We start from the raw sequence: 20390 nt of genomic DNA, 5'->3' as shown, positions 1-20390 counted from the left end.
GATCTCACAAACCAACAAGATGATGACCTGAGCCGAAATCAAGAGTCTGATGCTTAACCAACCAAGTCACCCAGGCGCCCCTATACTAAGTGTTTTGTAGACTGTTATTCTTGTTGTTCTTCTTTCATTTGATTCTCACATAAATCCTGTGAGTTAGGTACTTTTTTTCCCAACTTACTTGTGGCCGTGATGAGGCTCAGAGACCTTGACCACGGTTAACTAGTGGGGACGTGGTCAAATCAGGATGTTAACTCATGCCTGCTTGTCTGCACAAGCTGGGTTCTCCTCCACTAGGATGCACCAACTCTCACTGAAGTTGAAATGGTTTCCTGGGACTGATATTTTATCATTCTGAGAGATAATGCTCTCTTGTATGTGGCCATCACTACTTTTTCATCCAGTCATTCAGTAAATATTTATGGAAAGCCTACATTGTAGGGTATATATACTGTGTAGACCACACTATATCCTAGTTCTGGGAGTGAATACAGTTTTCACAGTGATTTGGATAGAACTTGATGATGACTTCCATGCTTCTGTTCCTCATTTTCAGATTAGGAAAATTTAGAGAGGTCAGATAAATGTATGAGTTGTATACAATTAGTGATTTTTGCATTTGGAATTGTAGTTTGCTTCAAAGGGAAATCTGTTTTCATCAGTACTGGTTTTCATGAGTTACCAGTATGTCTAGTCATATTCCAATACATATGAAGAAATATTTGTAAAATGACCAATTCATTGGTGGCATGAGCAGGCTGTTTAAATGCCATTTCAGAGGGGGATACCCGCTCAGCCCAGAGGTCCTAATGCTAACTATATCTATATAGCCACCATAACAGCTCCCAAATCTAACTTTGTGACATCTCGGCATATCTCCAGTAAAAGGATTATCTTAGTATTTCCCCTAAGAAGGTACTTTTGAGAGTAAAATTGAACCAACAGTTAAAGGGTGATATAATTCTACAAACATTACAAATCAGGATGGACTGGACCAAGAACTAGGAACATGGTGTGCAGCCTTTCTCATTTTGGCATAGTACACATTAAGTTCTTTGTTAATACTTCAGATTTCTTTCTCTCTCCTTAGTTTGAATTTCCCAAATGTGTCCTTTTTTTCCTATCACAAAATGCATAACAGGAAAGACCAATTTATAATGAATGATTTAGTAGAAAGATGGTTTACAAAGGGATTTCTTCACTCATTTCCTCTTACACAGAATCATGATTACTCAGGAAGGCTGAACCCTGAGAAGGGAGGTCTGGTTGGGAGGAAACTTCCCAACTAGATGAGGAGCTTATCTGCTGACCCACTCAGTTCAAAGCAATTTATGACAAACCAGTACAAATCACCAAGTGAAGATTGTCAACATTTGCACTTGCCTTGAAATGAGACTACCAGCTAAGTTTCTAATTCTGAGCTTTCTTTAAAGCAGCAGAATCAAGCCCCACCCTCCTCGAAAGAGAGTCTTCACAGAATTCAAACATAAAACATAAAGCAGAGCTATTTTTGGTTGGAGTTAATCCTCCCCTAGACTGAACAATCCCTGTTCCAGGCAGGTGGCAGCAAGTAGGGTTCTTAGACATTCCGTTTCAACAATATTAATTAATTAATTATTGAATATTGAATATTCAATATTCAATATTGAATTAATTAATTCAAATTAATATTTCTTATAAGCTGAGGGTATTTTAAACCAGTTTTGGTTGTAACATGCAGTTACCTAGAAAGGTAGTACTTCTGAAAGTTTGATTTTTTCAAATTTCTGATTTCTGATTTTTCATTTTTATCCTAGAGTTTTACTTTGGATCAACTTCTGGCCTTTCTCCTAGGCTTGGATATCAAGCCCATAACTGTGTTTGATCATGTCTATACCTATAGAAAAGAGGCAGCTTGTTGTAGCAAAAGAAATTCTCTTGCATTAGTTCTCATACAGGATAAGCACAGCCCAGAGTATGCAGAGGGTTTGCATTTATGGATGGTTTCAAGGGATCCATTTCTGGATCCTTGTATTTTGGTTTGAGAGAACTAAATTTTTCGATTCTTCTTCCTAAAGTTGATTTCTCTGATAATATATTTGTATTCACAGTAGCACTTGATTTTCCCCCTTCACAAGAGAAAGGAATCTCAAATCTTACTGTGATTAATTGCCCCAGAACACCAATAAAAAGTCATTAGTCAGGAGTCCTCAAACCCATAAGGCTTCTAGTCTTTCCCTGCCTTGTGTATTTTCTTTGTTTTTTTTTTTTTTTAAGTTTTATTTACAGTAAAATGTTGCATTGCGAATAACTTACTCTGCAGGTGTTCACAAGAAGAGCAAACATTTCTAATAAATTTTAACTTGATAAGTGAGCAGTGCCTTGCAATACAAGTAGTCCATGATGCCAAATGTCACATGATCACACCTGAGCCAATGGTTCTTCAAATTTGCTTTGATATACAAGTGCTTTGGAATGCAAGCATGTTTCTGGAATGAATTATGCTTGCAAACCAAGGTTTTACTGATTTATTTTGAGGGAGAGAGAGAGCACGGGTGCACGTAAGTGGGGTGAGCGTCAGAGACAGAGGAAAAGAGAATCCCAAGCAGGCTCCACACTGTTAGCATGGAGCCTGATGCAGGGCTTGATCCCACGAACTGTGAGATCATGACCTGAGCTGAAATCAAGAGTTGGACACCCAACCGACTGAGCCACCAAGGCACCTTGCCTTCTGTATTTTCTTGATAAGGATGAAGCCTAGCTTTAGGAACTGTGCTGGCTGTTCTGGGTTCAGATTTGTAGCAGATTTGGAAATGTAGGGAGTAATCATGACAACTTCCTGTTAAGACTTTGTCTTTTTTTATCTTTAATTTTAAAAGGACTCATCCTTTTTCTTCGGTTTTATTAAAATATGATCGACAGATAACATTAAGTTTAAGGTGTACAACATGATGATTTCATATGTATATGTATATATTGTGAAATGATAACCACAGTAAGGTTAGCACATCCATCACCTCATGTAATTACCTTTTGTGTGTGTGTATGGTGAGAACATTTAAGATCTACTGTCTTAGCAGACTTCAAGTGTGCAATACTTGTTGTGTATTGTGTAGTGTGTGTTGTTAACTGTAATCCCTGTGCTGTATCTTAGATGCCCAGAATTTACTCATTTTATAACTGGAAGTTTGTACCCCTTGAGCAATATTTCCCCATTTCCCTGATCCCTCCAGGTCCCAGTAACTATCAAACTACTCTGTTTCTAGGAGTTCGGCATTTTTAGATTCCACACATAAGTGAGATCACACAATATTTGTCTTTCTCTGCCTGACTTAATTCTTTTAGCATAATGCCCTCCAGATTTGTCCATGTTGTTGCAAATAGCAGGATTTCCAGGGCATATGGGTCGCTCAGTTAAGCATCCAAATTCAGCTTAAGTCTTGATCTCATGGTTTGTGAGTTTAAGCCCCATATCGGGTTTTGCCCTGACAGTGAGGAGCCTGCCTGGGATTCTCCTTCTCTCCTGTCTCTGCCCCTTGCATTCCCCTTCTTTCTCAAAATAAATGAATGAATGAATGAATAAATAAATAAATAAATAGCTAGCTAGCTAGCATGATTTCCTTCCTATTTATGGCTGAGTGGTATTTCATTGTATATGTATATCACAGGATTTATCCTTTTAAAGGGAGATGTCTGTGAGAGCAAAGCATAGAGCATTGGTAAGAAATTATGAGCATGATGCGTATATGTTAGGAGCCAGAGCCAAAACAGAAGTCTGTGACTCTCACAAGGCACTGAGAGGCTAAACAGCTTGACCCAGGTCACACAGCCAGTCAGTGGTTTAGCCAGAATTTAAACTCAGGCATTCTGGATCCATGGTCAGTGTTCTTAACTTCCACTCTATGCTACCTATTTGAATCACGTCTTAAAAGACTTACTCAAGTTGCAACCAATCCTATTTTTTTTTCTACCTTCTGCTAGCAAATATAGTATATATGCTAACTGCTGGACTCATTTTGTTTTTGTCTTAAGCAATATGTCTTTCTCTTTCATTAAATACAAACTAAAAGTTGAATGTTTCTTTTTTTTTTTCTCATTAAACTATGTTTTAATGGTCTCCAAATTCTGTGACAGATTTTTTTTGGTTGTTTCCATTAAAAAGAACTGATTTTAAAAATTATAATAAACCTGCCACACACACATAAGTGGCACACAAAACATTCTGTTTTCCTACTAAAAATGTTGTGATGCACTGTTAATCATTAACCAGTCTTTGCTATTAAACCTACATGGCCAGGGGCACATGGGTGGTTCAGTTGGTTGAGTATCTGACTTTGGCTCAGGTCATGACCTCATGGTTCTTGAGATCAAGACCTGCATCAGGCTTGCTGCTGTCAGCACAGAGCCAGCTTTAAATCCTCTATTCCCCTCTTTCTCTGCCCTTCCCCTGCTCACACTCTTTCAAAAATAAAAATAAATAAAAAATAAAAAATAAATCTTTAAAAAAAAGAATAAAGCTACATGGCCAACTGACACCAACAGTTCTGAGCCCAGTCTTTCAACATGGATTAAGACTAGGGTAGCCGATGGGGCGCCTGGGTGGCTCAGTCGGTTAAGTGACTGACTTCGGCTCAGGTCATGATCTCACAGTTCATAGGTTTGAGCCCCACATCAGGCTCTGTACTGAACACTTGCTTGGAGCCTGGAGCCTGCTTCAGATTCTGTGTCTCCTTCTTTCTCTGCCCCTCCCCTGCTTGTACTCTGTCTCACTCTGTGTCTCAAAAATAAATAAATATTAAAAAAAGTTAAATTAAACAAAAGACTAGGGTAGCCGATAAAAAAGTTTATTGGTTCCAACTAAATCAGTGGAGTTGTTTCTGAGTCTTTATATTTGATTTCTCTCTTTTTTTAAAATTTTTTAATGTTTATTTTTGATAGAACACAAAGGGAAGAAGAGAAGAGAGACAGGGAGACACAGAATCTAAAGCAGGCTCCAGGCTCTGAGCTGTCAGCACAAAGCCCAACGCAGGGCTCGAACCCACAGACCATGAGATCATGACCTGAGCTGAAGTCAGTCACCCAACCGACTGACAGCCCTTGCTGTCGACCAGCCCAGCCGACCCAGGCACCCCTTGATTTCTTTTTTTAATTACTGCTAAAAGCTAAACATCTGATTTCTATATATGTTTGTAACATCCAATAAAGGAACATATTTACTTCATAAATAACTTCTGGTTGGGGCTACCCACAGTGCATTATGACAGAGAACTGGGTAATATAGCATATCAATTTATGATTATCTGTTTGTAACTTCTGAAAACAGATTCATTACATTAATTTAAAAATTAAAAAAAAAAAAAACGGGGGCATCCAACCTGGGTGGCTCACCCACCCAGGTGGGTGTCCAACTTCTGCTCAGGTCATGATCTCACGGTTCATGAGTTTGAACCCCGCATTGGGCTCTGTACTGACAGCTCAGAGCCTAGAGCCTATTTTGGATTCTGTGTCTCACTCTCTCTCTGCCCCTTCCCTGCTCATGCTCTGTCTCTCAAAAATAAACATGAATTAAAATTTTTTTTTAAAAACAGATTCATTAAACGTATTAGAGTTCATCCATTTGAATTTCAAAATGAAGTAAGCCTTTTTCTGGCACAAAATAAATCTACTTGGGCTGGTCTGCAGATTAAGCTATAGTGGATATGTTCAATAAATTGAGCTAAATCTGCAGCTAATTTCCACAATTGACCAAATTTAGTTGACTACTGCTACATCACTAAAAATGGATTTTGATAGTCAAACAATATGCAATACGTGAACATTGTAAGGAGTTCAAAGATTCAAAGGGAGACATGCTATAATTCTCATGACTTATTTATGTAAAAAGCAGCCCCCAAAATAGAAATTCATGTTGAACTCTTCCATTGGAAAGTCCTATTTATCTGTGGATATATGGAATAATTGTGAGAGGAAGGGGAGCCCTGCTCATCTCATTAAGAGACACTTTTCTTTTTTTTTTTTTTTAATTTTTTAATGTTTATTTATTTTTGAGAGATAGAGTGTAAGCAGTGGTGTGGCAGAGAGAGAGGGAGACACAGAATCCAAAGCAGGCTCCAGGCTCTGAGCTGTTAGCACAGAGCCCAATGCAGGGCTACAACTCATGAACTGTGAGATCATGACCTTAGCCGAAGTCGGGTGCTTAACCAATTGAGGTACCCAGGTGCTCCACGATAGGCTTTTTAAGTAAACAAATAGTAGAAAGTAAAATTTGACATTTGTACACATATTCATGTTTTAACTATTTGTGTACTAATAATTATAATGATAACTTAATCCAGAATAAAAAGAATGTTTTTAGCTTTTAGAGTTCATGGGTTCAGGTAGTAAAACAAATTTTAAAGTTTTGTTATATACATTTTAATTGCCGAGAAGTATGGTAGGGTGATCTGTTAAAGACTTTATTTTTTTTTTTAATTTTTTTTTCAACGTTTATTTATTTTTGGGACAGAGAGAGACAGAGCATGAACGGGGGAGGGGCAGAGAGAGAGGGAGACACAGAATCAGAAACAGGCTCCAGGCTCTGAGCCATCAGCCCAGAGCCCGACGCGGGGCTTGAACTCACGGACCGCGAGATCGTGACCTGGCTGAAGTCGGACGCTTAACCGACTGCGCCACCCAGGCGCCCCTGTTAAAGACTTTAGTATGGAATTTAGGAAAAAATATCATACCAGGATAAAACTTTGTGGGAAATGAAATGGAAATAGTTCAAGGAGAGAAGTAGAGGATGTGAATTTTCCAACTATTAAAATAGAATTAAAAAAATTTTTTTTAACGTTTAGTTTTTGAGAGAGAGAGATAGAGCATGAATGGGGGAGGAGTAGAGAGAGAGGGGGAGACACATAATCCAAAGCACAGAGCCCGACGTGGGGCTCAAACCCATGAACTGCAAGATCATGACCTGAGCCAAAGTCAGACGCTTAACCGACTGAGCCACCCAAACGCCCCTAAAATAGAATATTTTTAATGGGTTTTGGCCTCATTTTAAAATGTTTAGATCTAAAATATACTAGACTATCTACCCTTTGTAAATATTTAAGTTTATAATACAACATTTCAGATATCAACGTAAAAAAAGTGGGAAACGGTTTGTGTACATATGTGTATTTTCTAGGGAGAGGAGTCCACCGCTCTCATTAGACTCCTAAAGGTGAGTCTGCAAGCCAGAAAACAGTTCATCATTGTTAGAGGGAGTTCACTGTATTCTGGAGCCATAGTACCAGTTGTTGAGTATATCTTTCCTGTACCCACATGCAGGTAGGTGTAGGGAAAGTACAAAAGTACATCTGCTTTTAAACATCTCAGTAGAATTATAATTCTTAGGGCAGAGCTCTTAGTTCAAAAACATCTTTCCATATGTCTCCACAGAATAATTATATTCATCCTGTGATTGTTTCATCTGTACAAGCTGATGGTACTTTCTATTTCAGTTTGAAGGAAGGAAGTACTGTGAACATGACTTTCAGATGCTCTTTGCTCCTTGCTGTCATCAGTGTGGTAAGTTTTACTGCTGAATAGCAGAGTAAAAAGTGAGTCTCAAAATTATGTCAATGGTGGAAATGGTGTTTAGTGCTCATTATAAATAGCATTCAGGTACTTTATACATCCTTTTCCTTATCATTAATATGTAACAAACTGGAAGAGTATCAAAACCCAGAGAGAAATGTTTTTTAAGGACATCTAGTATAAAGTTTTTTGGGGATTGATTAGGACTTTTATTAGATGATCCTTTGGAATATTCTTGTCCCCTGTTAATTCAGCCTTTACTCGCTTTTGAGGTTACCAAGAGAGAGACAGGGAAAACTTTGGAGGGGTGCTTCACATGCTTAAGGATTGCTGTGTGTAACACAAGTGTTTAACTTGCTTGCATTTTAGCCACCTCATGGGTTGCTAGCAGCTTTACTAGAGAGTCTCCAGAAATTGGAGAAACTGAGTAGAATGTTCTAAAGTTTAGTGAAAGAAGAAATTAAGTATAGGCTTCAAGAAAATGTGCTGTGTCAGCAATGACCAGAAATAAACAAAAGGCATTTGAGAGAGCCCAGTGTATCATTGAGAAAAGGAAAATCAGATTCAGAGATGTGATAAGACAGCCCAAAAATTTAACCACAGAATCAAAACTAAGGACTCAGATGAAATAGAGTTTTTTCCTAATGCAGTGCTTACTGTGGTGGATATGTATGTAGAAAGTCCCTAGTTGTGGAGAAAGCTTTAAATGTGTTCTTTTTCCTTGCGTCTTTTGCCTTACTGCTTTCAGCAATAAGACGCACCCTGGACATCCTTTGTGTGTTCCTTTCCCACAGGTGAATTCATCATTGGCCGAGTTATCAAAGCCATGAATAACAGCTGGCATCCTGAGTGCTTCCGCTGTGACCTCTGCCAGGAAGTTCTGGCAGATATTGGATTTGTCAAGAATGCTGGGAGGTAGGAGTTTTCCATCCTTGTTAGGTGTGGGTGGAGAAGTAACTACTGCAAGGTCATGCCTGTTTTCCCCTAGGGCTGTGAGGAGGTGCTTTCAGGCACTGAGTTTAAGGTATAGATAGGGACTGCAGCCTGTATTGGCTCATCTGGCGGCTGTTAGGAGAGGACCCTAGAATTTGTGTCCCTGGGCCAACAAAAGGGAGATACGTAGTTAAGATGGAGTTTCTTAAAGATCAGTTGGATTACTTGGGTTGGAATAAATAAATTTTCATGTAAAAAATAGTGGCTTGATTCTGCTGTTAAGCCAAGTGTGATTTTTTTTTAAATTATTCACTTCTTTTCAGAGACATGAGAAGCATATTTCTTTTTAACTATTAGAACCTTAGATTTTAAACTTAAGTTTCTAAAAACGTGTTGGCTCTGTTTAGACATCTATGTCGCCCCTGTCATAATCGTGAGAAAGCCAGAGGCCTTGGAAAATACATCTGCCAGAAATGCCACGCCATCATCGATGAGCAACCGCTGATATTCAAGAATGACCCTTACCATCCAGACCATTTCAACTGTGCCAACTGCGGGTACTGCAATTTCTTCCCTTTTTATTGCACAAATCGTGGAAATAAAGTAAAACATCACTTTTTTTCTGTATCTTTTACTCCAGCACACCAGATTGTTTTTCTCCACCTTGTAATCTGGAACATTTTAAACCTATAAAGAAGTCAAGAGACTAATACAAAGAATACCTACATACCCATCATTGAGTTTCATCACTTAACATTTTGCCACATTTGAGTGTGTGCAGCACACTCTCCCCACACCCTGTGTGTGTGTACATATAACATATATACATATACCTTTAGTATTCAGTTAGTGGTAAAATTCAGTTATCCCAAAAACTGTTTTGATCACTGTGCTTTTTCAATACAGGATTTAAAAAAAAAAAAAAAAAACTTTAAAAAGTCTTCTCTTTGTACATATATAACTTTTACAGTTGTAATACTTAGGGTATTATCTTAAAATATCTTAAACTACATTTATTTAATTTTATTTACTTCTAAAGGGATTTTTTTTCTTCAAAGACTCATGATAAATTGTTCAGCTATGATTTTTTAAATTTGCTATCTAAAAATTTAATGTGAAAAGTTACTTTAATCAGTTTGAACATACATGCTAAATTATAGTGGGGGTGGACAGAGATAAGGTAAGCTAAAGGTCAAGAAAACAGTTTTTGCTATGAGTATAGCCACCTCATTTATTTTGGGATTATCAGTTTGTACCTTATTTCATTTTCTTGCCTATTTCCCTTTGGTGGAATTTTTCTCTGTTCATTTGTCATTGGTACTTCTGGAGAATTACTTAAAACAGATGAAATGTAAACAAGTCCATTTGGCTAATTAGGGCCACCTCTGCCTAAATGTTAATATTGATGCAGGAGACTGAAAAGAATAGTGAACTTAAGCATTTGTGGGAAGGAAGGTTCTGGGCATTTCTTTTATTTTCTGTTAACCTGAAACTTAAAAGCTGGTGACAGTTTAAATAATTGTTAGTAAATGGAGCTAATCTGTAACTTTAGACCTCAGTTATTTTGTAAAGATAACATCTCCAAGTCTGTCCCAAGCACTGTGATGATTCTTCTCTAGCTTTTTCAGGAAGACAAAAGGACTATCATGTGATCATAGACAAGGAAGTGATAAATATGACCAATGTGATGGTATATATCTGACTTGTTTGTACATTTTATCATTATTGCTTGACATTGATGTTTTGATAGGAATCTGAAACCGGTTCAAGCCTATTAATTTAGGTTACTGTGAGCACTACTAAGAGTGGGGAAAAGAAGGTTATGGGGATTGTTATAGTGAGATCTTCAAAAACCTGCTAAAAAGTATGTCAGTCTCCTCAGTTGCCTGTTTTTCTCTCTCAGTAGTAGTATTCAGTTGGATATATTTCTCATGGACAGGAAGGAGCTGACTGCTGATGCCCGGGAGCTGAAAGGAGAGCTGTACTGTCTGCCGTGCCATGATAAAATGGGGGTCCCCATCTGTGGCGCTTGTCGACGGCCCATTGAAGGGCGCGTGGTGAATGCTATGGGCAAGCAGTGGCATGTGGAGGTGAGTCGTAAATGGTGGAAGGGTTAACTAGTACTTTTGAATTTCCATCATTCAGAGGTGCTGGCAAGATTAGGAAATTCTAAAGATTAAATACGGACATTTTCAAGACAAATGACGTTGTAGAAAATTAAGAATACAGAATATACACACTATTGTGATCTCTCAGTAATGATACAGGGTGCGCTTTTTTGTTCTTAAATCCTTCTCGAGGCAGGAGTGTCATGGTCCATTTCCAGCAGCAGCCCCTCCCTTATAGATGATATTAACATGTTGACCTCTTTTCTCATTCTGTGTTGTTTAATTTTTTTTTTTAACATTTATTTATTTTTGAGACAGAGAGAGACAGAGCATGAGCAGAGGAGGGTCAGAGAGAGAGGGAGACACAGAATCTAAAGCAGGCTCCAGACTCTGAGCTGTCAGCCCAGAGCCTGATGCAGGGCTCGAACTCACGGACCGCGAGGTCATGCCCTGAGCTGAAGTCGGACGCCCAACCGACTGAGCCACCCAGGTGCCCCTCATTCTGTGTTGTTTAAAAAGGCTGTGTCTTAAAGTAACGTGTCAAAAACTCAAGACACCTGAATTAAGTTAAGACTGAAAGGATTACCCCTGGCCAAATGAAATAACTACCTCAAACTTTCATGTACCTTCTCTGAGAATAATTTAACTTTGGGGTTTTACTTTATTAAATAAATAAAATATGGCAGCTCAAAAATTACCTCTAGCAATTTTTTTCAGCATTTTGTTTGCGCCAAGTGTGAAAAGCCATTTCTTGGACATCGACATTATGAAAGGAAAGGCCTGGCATATTGTGAAACCCACTATAACCAGGTATTGATCATACTTATTGGATACTAGATATAATTTTATAAGTTTGAGCTTAATATTTTAGCTACAAGGAAAGCTCTTGGAAAATGTACATTGGACTATAGATTTTATTTTTTAATGTTTTACTTGGGAAATAATTTCAGAGTCAACAGAAAGGTTGTAAAATAAAAATATGAAGAATACCTATGTACCTTTTACTTCATCATTTGCATTGGCCCACTCTCTGTAAAAACACACACTTAATAAATGCACAGATCTTCATATACAAATGTATGTATTCATATATACACACATTTTTTTCTGAAGTATTTCAGAAGTTCATCATGGCCCTTTACCCCTAAATACTTCAGTTTTTATTTCCCAAGAATATGGAGTGGTCTCACATAATCATAGTTAATCAGTATTGATATAATACTTTATTATATTTATTCCAATTTTGTCACTTGAACCCATAATGTCATTGAATCATTTTTTTCCACTTCAGTACTAGAGCCAGTCTAAGGTTGTCATTTCCTTTAGCCTCCTTAAATCTGGGTGGGACATTTCCAAAGCCATTTTCTGGGTTTTGATAGTGATGAAAAGTAAATTATCTTCATTGTAAAAAGTAAAAACTAGTCAATGCACTTTACTCATTTTCTCTAATAAGGGTAAATTCTGGATCTAGGTAGCCAGCTGTTTATTTTTAAGTGATAGAAAGAACCGAAACTGTATTAAATGTTTGGTGTTCTAAACCTTAGTTCTAACATGTCTTGAATTTTTACCACTTTTTTTTTTTTTTCATTTTCAGCTATTTGGTGATGTTTGTTTCCACTGTAACCGTGTTATAGAAGGTGATGGTAAGTATCTGTAGGGATTTTATATGGCATAATTTTGTGTCAAAATTATGACACAAAAACAGAAAGAGATTGATTACTATTTGTCATTTGACCATTATCAGTTACTTTTTCTTTGGCATATTTCTCAAATAATTCATAGCAGAGATGATAATATCGTACAAGTTGGATTTGTTACTCCTTTATGACAATACTTTAGGGCAGTGCCTCAGGCTTGTTACAGTACGTATTGTGTGAACCATTCATGGCCAACCTTGAGATCTGTTTCTATTTCCATGCCCTGGATTTATAGAACTTGGAAGCTGTAGAGCAGTGTTTATTAGGAACAGCTTAATCTGCCTTGGTAGCTAGCGAGAGTCACTTTAACCCTGCAGATGCTAAAACCTGGCAGTTTTCTGTAGACATTTCTAGCACTTACCAGCCTTGTATTGTAAGTAGGCAGGGCTGATTAACTGGGACAGAAAGGAAGCAGCTGTGTTTGCTAATAGCCACTAGCACAGTTTTGCCAGAAACTTCCTGGCAAAGTTTTAAACATTCCTGTTTTCAACATGCTTCGTGTTTCTCGTCAGAAAACCCAACCTGGGAAATACTTTGTGAAACACTGCCCATGATGCAGTTTGCAAAAGGATTACTTCAGGAGAGCAATCTTTAGTGCCATAGAAAATAAAACTTAGCTCCCTCCTATGTGACATAGTGGTCAGGTGAAAGAAGCTGTCAAAGGAAGCTCTCCTTTTTGTCAGCTATGGAAGACAGGCAAATAAGTTAACATCTGGATTGTTTTTTAATTACTTATCTAGTCTATATTTCTTTGTTGGGCCAGTGGTAGTGGAGACTGTGCTGGTAGGCAGGGCCTGTGCCAGAAAAGCTCATCTGAGTGACGTAATGCATGTTAAATACACACCGCACCATGCACAGAGTGAGAGGGCAGGCTTTGGCGGGAAGGTATGGTACATACTGTTTATGTGCCTCATAGGATACTCTAAAGGGAAGAAGAAAAGTTTTAACTATAAATAAAGATTGAAAAAGGCAACGGTAATCTTCCTTAAGATGAACCCTACAGTCACGGAAGACATTAAGTGCTCAGTTTTTTTAATAATGTGAAAAAATAGCCTTTAATTAATTTATTAATTGGATTGATTCAGTAAACATTAATTAATGGCACTGAGATTTTTAGTCCTGTGATTCTTTTGCAAAAAAGCCTCTCAGAACCTCTTCTAAGTGTTGTGGAGGCACCCTTAGCTCTGTTTGAGTTGAGGATGTCAGCTCTGCCACTTTGAACGCCAAAGTATGTGACCATGTGTCTTTGCTCTTTCTCCAGTGGTCTCTGCTCTGAATAAGGCCTGGTGTGTGAACTGTTTTGCCTGTTCTACCTGCAACACTAAATTAACACTCAAGTAAGTCTGCGGTTTAGTCCCGTGTGAATCCTAAGACCAAAACTTTAGGTTAACATTTTTTTAAATAGAGTATTTTTAAAAAGAATTATCTGATTCCTTATTCTTTCTATTTAGGCCTCTGAATGTAAAGGTTCTTCCTTTAATTGTTTTATGTTGTTTCTTCTATTCCTTCTTTGTCCTGCTCAAAGGGATAAGTTTGTTGAAATTGATCTCAAACCAGTCTGCAAACACTGTTATGAAAAAATGCCAGAAGAATTTAAGAGGCGACTTGCCAAACGGGAGAGAGAAGCAAAGGATAAGGACAAGCAGAAAAAGAAAAAGCCAGTCTGTTTGTAAACTTTTCTGTCCCTTCTATCATCATTTTCACTACTTTCTTCTTTGGTTAGTCCTTTAGAATGTGTTTTGTTCTCTTTTTGTTTCTTGCTTTTTTGTTGTCTCTTCCTTTTGGCATGTGTTTGTAGCCGCCAGAGATTGAAATACAAGTAGTTGTCCTCTGTAGAGCTGGGCCTTTTGGGTAATTACTAAGATTCTTCTTTTTTTTTTTTTTTTTTTTAAGTAGATTCAAAGGGAAGAATTCCAATCTCTATTTAATAGATATTAAAGAAAGTTTGAAAGTATTTTTCTCTGATAATTGCAGCTTTTAAAATCCTGGTTTTCAGTTTCTTTGCCTAAAATGATTTAATTGATAAACTCCAATCATCACATGTTCTAAGTTCTGCATTAAGTTAAATCCTTTCAGCATGTTTCATATCTAAACAAAGACCATGTACTGTACGTAATAAGAGCTCTAATGTCTTTGGTGTATGTAATCTGCTTTCACAGAGTACCCATATGCTACTGTTTATGGATTCATTTTCTTGATGTTTTCAAAGCCTACTTACTTTATTCCTGATTTTTATGGGAAATATTTCAATCTTTGAAATTCTGTTGAATTCCTAGCATGATTGTCCTTTTTTCTTCATGGTTATCACTGTGTTCTGCACTCCAACGAAAGTTTTTTATTGTTCCAGTTCTCATGTTTCCTTCTATAAAGAGGAATTAAAATTCAAATATAAATTAAAACAATTGAAGGTTTGCTTAGCAGTATCTCTGAAAGCAATGATAATTTATTTCCCTCATTAAAAAAAAATGGCAGTTTTTTTTTTTTTAATTTTTTTTTTTTTAACGTTTATTTATTTTTGAGACAGAGAGAGACAGAGCATGAACAGGGGAGGGTCAGAGAGAGAGGGAGACACAGACTCTGAAACAGGCTCCAGGCTCTGAGCTGTCAGCACAGAGCCCGACGCGGGGCTCGAACTCACAGACCGCGAGATCGTGACCTGAGCCGAAGTCAGACGCTTAACCGACTGAGCCACCCAGGCGCCCCAAAAAATGGCAGTTTTAATAGCTTTTGTTCTAAGAAGTCTTTGGGAGAATATTGTAACTCATTAGTACTATTTAAATCAAATTGTCAATGGAAAAATAAGATCATTTGAATTTCTATCAGCATCAAGAGCTCTGTGAAAAATAGCTAGAGAATAATTTCCATGTAATGCTTTAAAACAAAAGATTTTTCATTTTAAATACAGTAGGAATTAACTTTGTTATTAACCTTATTCTTTAAAATTACATCACCTGATTTAATCATTTGTCATAGATAACAAAGTACCACTAAATTTGTTCCAGAAATGCTGCCTAAATACAAGTTAGGAAAATGCAAAAGTTACAAGGTTGTGTATATACTCAGTTCACAGTTTAGGACCCTCTATTTCAACAGTAATGAGCGATTGTAATGGTATTACCAAGTGGAAATGCATGACAGATACTTAGGAGGCTGTCTAGAAACCTGTGCTCTCCAGAACTGTTTTACAAACAAATTGATAGATAATGTGTATTGCTCTAGCTTTTAAAACATTGAGTTCTCCATACAGCTAACCATTCACAAAATGGAACCACAGGCAATCTATTTCATTTCTGTTTTTTAAGAGTGATTAAAAACATTCTTATATCTCCCCTACCAACTTTTCTGTCAGACAACCAACCAAAAAACCATTATGATTTCAGATTTTTTTGAAGATAATTTTTTTGGTGCTGGAGGTAGGAGGCAAATCATTTCATGCAAGGAAAGATAAAACCTATAGCTCCCTAATTTAAAATATTAAGTACAATGATATTGCCTTCAACAAAGAGAAAGTCATTCACATTACAAAAATACAACTCCTGGCTTTTAATAACTGTTCTTTAAAGTGTTCTTGTGGTACATTAACATGTGATTGACTTTACTACCTAATAATACCTAAATTATATTGACATTAGATTTCCTGTATACATGTGAGCAGGGACTAAAATGTAATGTACATTCTGTATTAAACAGAGAGATGTATAAGATCAATTTATAAGGACAATTTTTTTCCAATGGTATTATAATTTTTTTACATCTCCACAATGACAAGAATTAAGATTAGAATTCATTTTTTGCTATGAATATTAATGTCACCATATTGTATCTTCATTTACTTCAGTAAAATTACCTCACATTATTTATATATCTGTATTAAATACCTTTCTACTGATTTATTATTGTTACTCTCTTTAGGAATAAATTTGTGGAGTTTGACATGAAGCCAGTCTGTAAGAAGTGCTATGAGAAATTTCCGTTGGAGCTGAAGAAAAGACTTAAGAAACTAGCTGAGACCTTAGGAAGGAAATAACTTCCTTTCTTTTGTTTTTTCTCTTCTGTGCAAAGAAAAGAGATTACCAACATTACTTGACTTAGTCCACCCTGTTTAAAGCTGTATCTCAAAATAATTGAGAGTGAAGAGGGCCTATATGAATGGTTTTCTTTATCTCCTTTTTCTCATTAAAAAGGAAAAAAAGCTTGTGTAATCATATTTAAAACACGGATGAGATCATGATGCTTTTGTTAAATACCCTATCAGTTTGTTGAAATGTAGACTATACTTAACAGCAAAAACACATGGTTAAATGTTACATGTTAATCAAGGTCCAAAAAAATTAATTTAACTTTTAAAAATGAAAATAGGGAGTCAGCTTTCACATGACTCAGATACAATAGAAACATTATTTTACTTTGTATTTGAAAGAAAATAAATTCCAACAGCTGTTGGGAAGGATATAAGGAAGAAAAATAACCAACCAAGAAAAACAAATCTTGTAGAATGTTAGTATGTTTATCAAACTAGTAGTTATAAAATGAATATACACATTACTAAGACAAGAAACAAGTGCATTCAAAACTACTTGATTTCATTTTTTGTTAATTTCAATAATTACTATGCTTAGTTTTATATTTTGTTCTTGTGAAATTCTTCCTTCATACAGTTACTTAACATAGTAGTTATAGCTAGCTAATAGTATGCCTTTTTAAATTTTTTGCAAAAAAAATTTATACTAGACATTTGAAAATTCAGTACACTTTACACTATTGGAAAAAATGAAGTATTTTTTAATGGATTACAGCAATTATGCTTCTAAGCTTAAGGTAAAAGATGTAGTCTTAGAATAGGACACAAAATTAAATTTTATGTAGCTTAGAATGTATCACTTAAAAACAAGTGAATTTATATGTATTGGTCTTCTTGCCTTTATAACCATGCTGACTAATATCTGTGCTTCATACATAATCAAACTTGCCTTGCCTTAGAAACATACTTAATTCAGGAATCCTAGCTGTTTCATGCAATACCAAAAATAAGTGCATTGATTGAGATTTGTAAACCCAAATTCATTTGCCACCACTAAGATGAGATTTTTTTTTCCTCTCCTTTTTTTGGGAAACACATTGAAATTAATTTTTGTCATCTTATTAAAAGAATGATATTGATATGTGTTTCAAGTTTTTCATTTCAAATCTCATAATTGGATTTTATTTAAGTAGGAGGTAAAAATGACATTTTTAAATTGGAAGGGGATGTTTAAATGTCAATTTTAGATCAAAAGTAGTGAATCATTCTACTTTATAAAATGTTTTTTAAAAGTTTATGCTGAAGTTTCTAGACCATTCTTTCTTGGCAAACTTGTTTGCAATGCAAATTTTGTGAGCAATTGTTAAATGTTGCTGCTGCTATTTTTCATTTAAAAGTAAGTTCCCAAGACAGACTTCTAAGGAGGAAAGTATTCGTTTTTTAAAAAATTGCTGAAATACTGTTTTGCCATTAAAAAAAAAAAAAAAACCACCTCAGGATGCTACTCACTCTGCCATTAAAGTATTTGTATGCATGTATTTTTTAAAAGTTTGTGCATGCACTTTACAAGAGTAAATTCTATCTTGGTTTTCAGATAACTTATAACCAATATTTTTTAGTGTTCTTTCAGAGTTCAAAGAATTATCAGTGATTGAAAATAAACAATATATAGTTTAAGACTGTATGTACTCAGAAGTTTAAAACAGTCTTTGCATTGGACAGTAAGAATCAAAATCCCTCTGTGTGCCTTCGTCAGCTAATATGTAACCAGCAAGGAAAACCTTGAAAGTATTTATTAAATACTATACTATGGATATAGGCCAAATAGTACAGGCTTTGGCAGTTTGGGGTCTTGATGCTAAATTCTCAAATACCCCTACGGCAGAAATAAGGAACAGAAGAGCAACCATTTACCCATAGTCTTAATCATTTTGAAGATGCATGAACTCAGCTCAGCTTGTTTACATATCTTACACAGCCAGGCCTCTCCTGTAGCCAGATGTCCCACTACTGTCTTTGCTCACTCTTTTAAAATAAGAATTGGTATTTCCTGGAAGTTCTAATACTCTAGGGTATTTTGTCTAGATGCAATACTTCCTTCCTTGATAAAGGACATCATTGGAGCCCTTACCTGTGGGAAAGGAAGAGGAAGTCGAAAAGTTGCAAGTGGAATAGAAGACTTGATTGAGTTCATAATACTTTTCATGGGGTTTTCCCTGGCTGTGGAAAAACTCAGGCTAGTAAGCATTTCTCTGTTTAAAGTCCTACAAGGCAATTTGAAATAATTCATTGTTCTTACCCAATTTCTAAGTGCTCTTTTTCATACCAAGCCTAACATAATTGGGGGAAATGTCTGGGTACAAGTAAAACATTCTTTGGATCATGTTCAAAGCCTTATTAATATTGTACCTAAAATGATAGGTCATTTTGCCTCACTTGCCAAAATAGCCATTTCTAAGTTAAGGAAATTTTGAGGTAGGCTTACAGCATTGTTGTATTTCATTTTAGAATGTAAGCTCGATGGCAGGGACACTATATTGTTAATTATGTTTTTGTATAGCAACCATTGCAGTATACTCTTGGTGCTTAATAAATGTTCATAATTATTAAGAGTAATCCTATTGCACATTGTTTCATTTGAATGACTTTGAGACCTAGAACTATGAGAAGATAGGACTAATGTTTAAGAAAACAGCTGGTGAGGGGGTGGTCCCTGGCTGGCTCAGGTAGTGGCACGTGCAACTCCTGATCTTGGGGTTGTGAGTTTGAGGCCCACATTGGGTGTAGAGATTACTTAAAAAAATAAAATCTCTAATAAGAAAACTGTTTTGGAAACAACTTCAGTGTCCATCCACAGATGAATGGATAAAGAAATTGTGGTGTATTATGCAATGGAATATTATTCAGCCACAAAAAAGAAGGGAATCTTGCCCTTTGCAACAACATGGATGGAACTGGAAGGCATTATGCTAAGTGAAATAAGTCAGAGAAAAACAAATACCATATGAACTCATGAACATATGGAATCTTAAAAAAAAAAGGTCCTAGAATACAGAGAACAGATTGGTGGTTGCCAGAAGTGGGTGTCAAAGTAGGAAAAATGGTTAAAAGAAGTCAGAAGGTACAAACTTTATTATAAAATGAAATGAAGATGTCCTATACAGCAAGGTGACTATAATTATAGTTATAGTTAATAACATTATATTGTATATTTGAAAGTTGCCAAGAGCAGATCTTAAAAGTTCTTATCATGAGAATAAAAAATTTTATAATTATGTATGGTAATAGATAAGTAGACTTCCTGTGATCATTTTACAAGTGTAGATATTGAATCATGTACATCTGATATTAATATAATGTTATATGTCAATTATATCAATTTTTTTCAAAAAGGTTCACTTAAAGCCAATTTTAAATGTAGTTTCTTTGGAACACAATTTAAGTAGTCCTGTATCTACATCCATGTAAAAATATCAAATTAAACATTCTCTACATAAAGATCGCAAGGCGGTTTCCACAAATACTATCTTATTTAATCCTTACAATTGTATGAGTTACTTAAAATTCTTTCCAGTTCATAGCAGAGGAGTTGCACAGTGATGTTAAGTAGGTCCTGGAGGTTGCATGACTTAAAAGTGGCATATCCAGAATTTGAACCAAGTATTCCTGTGTTTCCAAACTTATATATATTTCTACGCTGTTACGTGGATGGGGGGGTGAGATGTATATATGTGTGTGTTTGTGCATGTGAGAGAGAAAATTAAAGTAGTTCTAACTATAAAATATACTTGTGTATGAATAAAAGAAAATGATCTAGTTACTGTGTATAACCCAAATCTTGGAACCATATAGAATGGGGGTGGAGTCTTCCTGCTACTCACCATAATTCTGGTTATTTTGAGCTTCTTAACAAAAGAGATAGAGATCTTAATACATCACTTTGCAAGCCCTGAGGCACTGTGTATGGTGCTCTCAAGGGGCACCTCTTCCTCTTCCACTGCACCCTCCCTCCCTGAGCCTTAGTCCTCCTTAAACGTAGAGATTCCAGGGCCTCTGTGATGTGAGTCTCACAGTCTTTTCCCGCCCTGGGCAGGT

The 20390-nt window shown here is 36.2% G+C and overlaps 1 protein-coding gene across 10 annotated transcripts in view; it reads left to right on the top strand.

The window, feature by feature from the left end:
- Positions 1 to 18911, top strand: part of LIMS1 (LIM zinc finger domain containing 1) — a 155783-nt gene extending 136872 nt beyond the window's left edge. For 5 of the 10 annotated variants that reach the window (XM_045443747.1, XM_045443751.1, XM_045443750.1 and 2 more), the window contains exons 3-10: positions 7461 to 7527; positions 8331 to 8451; positions 8877 to 9026; positions 10409 to 10559; positions 11295 to 11387; positions 12172 to 12220; positions 13536 to 13611; positions 13800 to 13993. In XM_045443747.1, the coding sequence (XP_045299703.1) occupies positions 7461 to 7527; positions 8331 to 8451; positions 8877 to 9026; positions 10409 to 10559; positions 11295 to 11387; positions 12172 to 12220; positions 13536 to 13611; positions 13800 to 13947 (855 nt within the window). In that variant the 3' untranslated portion in view covers positions 13948 to 13993. Of the gene's footprint in view, positions 1 to 7460; positions 7528 to 8330; positions 8452 to 8876; positions 9027 to 10408; positions 10560 to 11294; positions 11388 to 12171; positions 12221 to 13535; positions 13612 to 13799; positions 13994 to 16186 lie in introns of those variants that run through there. The other 5 variants (XM_045443748.1, XM_045443746.1, XM_045443753.1 and 2 more) reach the window with 2 other exon arrangements.
- The last annotated feature ends 1479 nt before the right edge of the window (positions 18912 to 20390 follow it).

The sequence above is a fragment of the Leopardus geoffroyi genome, chromosome A3 (genome assembly GCF_018350155.1).
Source record: "Leopardus geoffroyi isolate Oge1 chromosome A3, O.geoffroyi_Oge1_pat1.0, whole genome shotgun sequence".
NCBI lineage: Eukaryota > Metazoa > Chordata > Mammalia > Carnivora > Felidae > Leopardus > Leopardus geoffroyi.
This window is presented reverse-complemented; position numbering and strand designations above follow the sequence as displayed.